General features: G+C 59.1%; 1 protein-coding gene across 1 annotated transcript in view; it reads left to right on the top strand.

The window, feature by feature from the left end:
- The window catches only part of MROH1 (maestro heat-like repeat family member 1), a gene marked incomplete at its 3' end in the record, with an annotated part of 21,398 nt that extends 14,576 nt beyond the window's left edge, over window positions 1–6,822 (top strand). The window contains exons 11-19 of the mRNA XM_009587016.1: window positions 336–409; window positions 1,084–1,203; window positions 2,224–2,334; window positions 3,382–3,526; window positions 3,662–3,702; window positions 4,311–4,452; window positions 4,818–4,870; window positions 5,592–5,699; window positions 6,703–6,822. Coding sequence (XP_009585311.1) covers window positions 336–409; window positions 1,084–1,203; window positions 2,224–2,334; window positions 3,382–3,526; window positions 3,662–3,702; window positions 4,311–4,452; window positions 4,818–4,870; window positions 5,592–5,699; window positions 6,703–6,822 — 914 coding nt within the window. The remainder of the gene's footprint in view (window positions 1–335; window positions 410–1,083; window positions 1,204–2,223; window positions 2,335–3,381; window positions 3,527–3,661; window positions 3,703–4,310; window positions 4,453–4,817; window positions 4,871–5,591; window positions 5,700–6,702) is intronic.
- Window positions 6,823–7,022: the final 200 nt, after the last annotated feature.

Consider the following 7,022-nt stretch of genomic DNA (forward strand, 5'->3'; position numbering starts at 1 on the left):
GTCCAGCCGCGGTCCCTGTCGGGGTCTCGAAGCAGGAAGGTGCAGAGCAGGTTGTGCACTTAGGGCTCCAGGCAGGCTTTCCCTTTCCTCCGATGGGTTCCTTTCCACGCGTCCCCTCCTTCCCCTGCTGGGACCTGGGATGAGTGGGATGAGGAGACGAACCCATCCTTGGCTGCAGGGTCCGGGGAGAAGGAAACCAGTCTGGCGGCCCGGCCCGCTGGGAAGGGGGACAAGGGACAAAACCTTCCCTGTTGGGGGATGTTCGGGATCAGCAGCTCTGTCCTTGGCAGCTCAAGAGCATCACCGAGCTTCAGAGTCTGTCATCTTTTTTTCAGCCTCTCAAATGGAGATTAAAAAGCCCTTCATTCTTTCGTCTATGAGACTTCCTCTGCAAGACGGCAACAATAAGGTAAGCTGAACTTCTGCTCTTCTGCGGGTCTACTTCAGGGGTGGGGGTTTATTTCTGGGGCCCTGCACAGCCGTAAAAAAAAACAGCCCGGCTGTCCTCCGCCGCCTCCTGTTGCTCATCTCTCTTCTGGTTGGGGTTTTGGCAGTTCTGCCGACATGCCCAGAAGATACCCCTCCCAGTAATGGGGGAGCACATGGGGACTGGTTTTCCGTCTGTGCCCTGTGCAAAGAGCATGTCTGAGCGTAGGCAGCCCTGCCTAGCAGGGAGTATTGCCGCTGTGAAGCGTGGCCCTGCCTGGAGTGCTGCGTGTAAGGAAAACGCACGGCGCTGCCAGGAGCACCAGGCTGCTGGTGACTCAGCTCACATGGTCACAGGGCGCGTCCCGCTTGCCGAACACAAACTTTGCTCTGCCAGACCTAACCGCGTGTGGTGGGTGGTGTGGCCGTGGGCGGCTGACCCCACTGTCCTGTGCGGAGCCCGGCTGCTGCTGGCAGAGCCCAAACCCAGTTGAAGGGCTGTATGTAAGACCCGTAGTAACGTTCCCCGCTACCGAGGAGGAGGAGGTGGCGAAGGGCAGCTGTGAGGAGGACACTGCAGCAGGCAGAAACCCCCCTGCTCGCAGCTTCTCCCCTCCGCCCCGCACCGATGCTGGTGCCGCTGCTCTGCCCGCGCAGGTGAAGCGGGCTGTGGTGCAGGTGATCAGCGCCATGGCTCACCACGGCTACCTGGAGCAGCCCGGCGGGGAGGCGATGATGGAGTTCCTCGTCCGCCAGTGCGCCCTTCCCTCGGATGCGGTAAGCACATCCAGGTGGGGTAAAACTCCTAAAGAAAGGTACCCAGGTGGGACCGGGCAAGTCCCTGTCTGTAGCTGTGCACACCTCTGGCTCCCCGCAGCACCAATTTAGGCAGACCCGTGGGGAAGGCAGCCCAGTACCCAGGTCCGTGGATGTGCAGTGCAGCCTGCAGAGCTCTCCCATCCAGCCTCTGGCCACCACTGTCCTCAGCGGAGCGGTGCAGCTGGCAGAAGCCTGCATGTTCTGCTTTGCTTCGCCTGCGGCCTCTCAACCCTCCCCAGGTTGCTCTCGGACCAAAGCGTCCCAACCAACTATACCCCCACAGTGCAGGCTCCCCACCTCAGACCCTCAGGATGTCCCCCTTGCCATCGCCACCGCCCCAGCCCTCATGCAGCAGCACTGCAGCTTCCTCCCCATCTTTCCCCTGATGGCGTGCTGTGGTTCCTGCCTCTGGAGCAAGGAGGAGCGGGGGCAAACCTGAGGAGCAGGAGAGGTGCCATTGGGATAGCTGTCCCTGCATCCAAAGGACGCCAGCCAGGACTCGGGGGCTGCGCTGGCAGGACCTCCACCTCCTGCCAGCTCCATGTCCCCCGTGTAGCCAGGCTGGGTCAGGCTGCTGCCCTCTCAGTGGGGGTAGCTCCCTTACGTGGGGCTTGGCTGCCTCCAGCCCCACTTGTCCAGCTGGGCTGCAGAGACATGGGCACGACTAAAAGCACCCTGGGGCTCAGATCATCCCTTTCCCCCTCAAAGAGGAGCAGGGGCGATGGTTTGGGCTGCAGGAGCTCTGCAGTCCCTCTGAGCTCCATGGGTAGAACTGGAGCACATGCTGGAGATGGGCCATGAACCAGGAGGCTTTCGGGTTCTGCCCGTTCCTTCCAGCACGCTGTTTGCCAGGTGTGCCATCTCGACGGCTTGGGAAACGTGTTCGCTAAGGGAGTCGCCCAGAGCTGCTCCCAGCTGCCTCCGGCTGCCGGCCCTGCCGCAGCATCCGTGCTGACCTGCGCTTTCCCTCTCCTCCAGCAGCCCAAAAAGCAGCCGCTGGATGCTGATGACCTCACTAGTGACAGCGTCCAGAGCATCAGCGTCAATACGCTCTTTCTCCTTAGCACGACTGTTGACAGGATGAACAACGTGAGTCTGAGTCTGCACAGTCATCTCTGCCTCTGGGGCTGTCGGTGCTGGCCCCAGAGCCACCGTCCGGGTGCTGGGGGTCCCACACTGCCCTCGGCACAGCCCGCACCACCCGTGCGACGTGCAGGATGCCCCATATGCCAGGCAGGATGGGTTGTCGCCACTCCCAACCCTTGTAGGAGCTATTGCCACTATCCCCACGGGTCCGAGAGCCGGGCAGAGGTTTGGTTTGGGAAGGACCTGTGTGTACCCTCCCCGCGAGCTTGTCTAAGGCTGGAGCAAGGTGGTGGTCAGGCAACTTCCAGGCAACTGGAATTCCTCAGTTCAAGGACTGAGTTCAAGGTTCTGGGCCTGTTGGAGCAGGTCCAGAGGAGGACACAAAAAAATCGTCAGAGGGATGGAACACCTCTGCTATGGAGAAAGGCTGAGAGAGCTGGGGGTGTTCAGCCTGGAGAAGAGAAGGCTTCGGGGAGACCTTATTGCATACTTAAAGTGCTTGAAGGGGGCTTGTAAGAAAGACTTTTTACCAAGGCCTGTAGTGACAGGACAAGGGGCAACAGTTTTAAACCAAAAGAGGGTAGGGTTAGACTGGACACAAGGAAGCCATTTGTTACGCTGAGGGTGGTGAAACCCTGGCGCAGGTTGCCCAGAGAGGTGGTAGATGCCCCATCCCTGGGAACATTCAAGGTCAGGTTGGACGGGGCTCTGAGCAACCTGATCTAGTTGAAGGTGTCCCTGCCCATGGCAGGGGGGCCGGACTAGATGACCTTTAAAGGTCCCCTTCCACCCAAACCGTTCTGTGATTCTATGAAAGGGAACACCCTGGAGCTGGAGCTTCGGTGCTGCTGGAGTAGAGCGCAGGCAATAGCACTGCGTAAGGGGACTCGGCGATTTTCCCCATCAGCAAAAGGCCTTTGACCTGGCATCTCCCCCTCCTCTGCCTCGGTCCCATGCTCTGGCACAGAGTCTCCATCCCGCAGCCAGGCTCTTGCCGGGTGCCCTGCGCCAGCAAGCAGGGCGAGTGCCATGCTCCTCTTTTCCCGGCAGGTTCTGTGGCCGTACCTCCTGGAGTTTGTGACCCCGATACAGTTCACCAACGCCCTGACCCCACTCTGCAAGAGCCTCATGTGTTTGGCCGTAAAGAAGCAAGAGGAGGGAGAAAACGCGTCCCTTATCCGTTACGACCTGAATGGTCAGTGCCAGCCTCTGCCGGCAGACGCTGGGGTGTGCGAGCTTGGGACTCGTCTGCCAGCCAGGCAGTCTTGGCCTGCTTCGTGGGTGCTTGGTGGGAGATGCCGTCTTACGCTTTTTTCCCTTCTGTTTGTAGCAAATCTTCCTTCGCCCTATGCTCTAACAACAAGACTGCTGGTAAGTGGCCTGGAGGCAGAGCTCCTCCTTTCTCTGGTTACCGGCACATCCAAAGAAAGCACCGTCCCTCCCTGTCCCAGATGGACTAAGAGAAGGGGCAGCTTGTGCTGCGCTGCACCGAGCCTGCCCAGCAAACAGGCGGGGTGAATGCCCCGTTCGCCCCGCTGCTTCAGGCAGAGGTGCCCGTATCCAGAAACGCTGTGCACCTTTGGGTGGGGGGTACCCCCATCCCCTCCGCACACAGGAGCGTCTCCGTCTAGGCTGTGGAAGCTCAGACTCCCTCTTAGACACCCAGAGCCCTGTAAATGGGGTGTGCTGCGGTGCAGGTCTCCAGCTGTTCTTACAGGGCTTTGGGAAACTGTTCCTCAGCCCGAGGGAGGCTGGGTTTGCTCCTCTTCGCCCAGGGGTGAGTCCAGGAGACATGCTCTCCTGACAACATTTGTCTGTCAGCAGCTGGAGCAAAAGGAGGGAGCTGTAGTTTCGTTGAGGTGTGGAGATCAATCACTCCCCAATATCACATTCCTGTGTTTTGTTTCATATTTTCTGACTTGCAACCTGGAAATTACTTTCTCTGCACTAACACCCTTTGTTCATCCCCAAACTTTCAGGTTGTATCTTCACAGCCGTATGTAGGAGACTGCCGGGGGGCGGCTGCCCTGCGGCTGCTGAACGTATTGCATTACAGCATCCACCCCGCGCTGGACCAGCCTTGGAGCAAGAAGGTCCCTCTCTTGGTGGAGCACATAGAAGGTAGGAAGGGGCTTCTGCTCGGGAGAAACTCTGCTGGAATCACCTTCTCCAAACTGGACTGTGTGTTCCCAGATGCTTGGGGGTATCCAAGGATAGGGTGGGGTACTGCCCACATGCCTGGTGACCCTCCGTACATCGAAGGTCTCTGAAGAAGTGCCATCTCCCATTTTATCAAGGACTTTAATCACCCTGGTGCCACTAATTCCTGCCAGGAGTGCCTTTGTGCCTCAAGTGGTTAGCCCCGCTGTGTCAAGTACAGGACACACAGCGTTTGAAGAGCGGCCTGCCCCTGCTGGCGGTCTGCCCCTGCTGCGTGATGTACAGCGAGGATGAGAAACCAGTGTAAAAAATGTGCTTTCTCCTAGAGAACACGGAGAAGTCCCTGTCCCAGAAGGAGTGGGAAGAGAAGCTGCTGCTGGTAAGGGTCCCTGTGCTGGGGAGGCAACGGGGCGGTGGGGGGGCACGCGGCAACCGGCTCCAGGGCTCCCCTCAGCTGGGCTCGCCGCGCAGCACGGGCTGGGTCTGCAGAGGCAGGTATGCCCCTTCGCCCACCCTGACCGTAGTGGCAGAGATGGTCACTCGTTGTCACGCTACCGGGTCTTGTCACTTCAGAAGCGGAGATGCAGGTCAGCGCAGAGGGTGACTTGCATTTCCTGCAGGGAAAGTTAAAAATGAGCTTTCAGGCTTGCTGGTGGGTCAGAGAACAGCGGTCCCAAGTGTGTCTCCCCACTTAATTGGAGAGCCTTAAAATAGGGCATGGAGAAGCAATTAAAACTGGTCGGGGCTCATCCTGCTCCTCTGATAATGGCAATGTTACTTGGGTGCAGTTATCTTGGAAGAGACCTGACCCTGAGGAAAAGGGCACATTTCTGGAGTCGGGGGGACGGTGGTGCGCTGGCAGGATCCGCTCCAGGGTGGGCAGCCTGCCTTCCGAAGGGCCGGGCAGCCTCCCGTGGTGATCCGGGGGGTGCGTGCTCGCGTGGTGCAGACAAGGGTCTGGGCATGTCTGACACGAGCCCCCCGTGTTTTATTTATTGCACTGCTCTCGCCCCTCCCGGCTGAGGCTCCTCGCTTAGCCAGGAGCGGGTTTGTTGCAGCCTGCGGCTGGCGGAAAACGCCGCCGGCTCTCCCTCCCGCAGTTCCTCCAGGAGACGCTGGCGGCCGTTTCTGACAACACATGGATTTGCCATTTTGTCACAGAGATGTGCAGGCAGCTGAACAGCTACAATGGCTTCCCGCTGGAGAAGGTGATCGTGTCGGGGAGCGGAGGGATCGGCGGGCTGGCAGTGCCCCTCCTGCTGCGGCATGTTAGCCGGGGCAGGGCTGATCCAGCCCTTGGTGCTTTCTGAAAGCATCGTTCTGCCAACAGCTTGGCACTGGAAAGGGGTGTTAGGAGGGAAGAAGAAAAAGCAGGAGGTTAGCGAGGTGGCTGGGCAGGGGTTTTAGCCGAATCGCTGGCTCGAGAGGTCCTGGCCAGGCTGTTGTTCTGCCTGTGCTGCTCAGACCCGATTCCTGGTCTCTGCAGCTTGCAGTACCTCTGCTGTGAACAGGCCTGTAATTAAGCTGAGCGAGAAGCGAGCTGAACCAGGCAGAGCTCTCTGGTGCAGAAGGGAAGGACCCCGTTTCTGACTGCACCGTGCAGGGGTGGCCTGCAAGGCTGTAACCTCCAGGCTGGCGAGGGCAGAGGACAGGGAGGTCTCGCTGTGGTGGGTCAGGAGGGAAGAGGTCTCCCACGTGCAGGTGGCTGCTGAAGGACTTGGTGTTTCTGCAGGGGTGTAGGAGCACTCAGAGCTGAGGCCGGCTCGGCTGGTCAAAAAGGGGCTGTGGAGGCATCGCTGGAAAATCTGTCTTTGTGCTCCCTCTGTCGCGGTGACTTTGCTTCTCTCCGAGCAGGAACAAGGGTTTTGTTATACCTGTTCCTGGCTCCGGTGAATGCAGTTGGCTCAGTGCCCTTCCAGGGTTAATGGTGTATTCTGACACTGAGCTGCTGGTCAGGCTTAGCTGAGAGCGCCTCGGTGGGGAGGCTCATTCTTGGACCGAACGCTGCTCTGCGGTGGGACTTCTCTCCCGGTGCACCCTGGTGCTCCGAGTGTCCCAGCTGCTTACGGCCGGGCTCTGTCCTGCGCCTTCGCATTAGGGCACGAGCCGCCAGCGTGCTGCAAGGAGTAATCTGTGCGTGACCAAGCTCAGTCTGCCTCCGAGGGCTCGGTAGGGTTTCACGAGGTGGTAATGTTCCTCTTGCTCTTCCAGAACTTCCTGTATAAATGCATCGGGACGACGCTTGGGGCGTGCACCAGCAAAGACCTCGTGCAAAAGCAGCTCCAGGAGCTCCTGGAAACAGCCAGATACCATGAGGAGGCAGAAAGGGAGGTGAGGAGGAGTTGTGCTAAACATCCCAAGGGTCATCCTGATGGACCAGGAGAGCAGTCCTACCATGCTGATCTCTCTTTTCCAGTCCCACCATGCCTGGCCTGGGCTTGTACCTCCTGGAGAATGGCTTGTAGGGCAGGTTGCAACATCTGGGTGAATGAGCCCAGAAAAATGAAGAGAGCCCACCTCCAGTAACCCAA

The sequence above is a fragment of the Fulmarus glacialis genome, unplaced genomic scaffold (genome assembly GCF_000690835.1).
Source record: "Fulmarus glacialis isolate BGI_N327 unplaced genomic scaffold, ASM69083v1 scaffold15911, whole genome shotgun sequence".
Lineage (NCBI taxonomy): Eukaryota > Metazoa > Chordata > Aves > Procellariiformes > Procellariidae > Fulmarus > Fulmarus glacialis.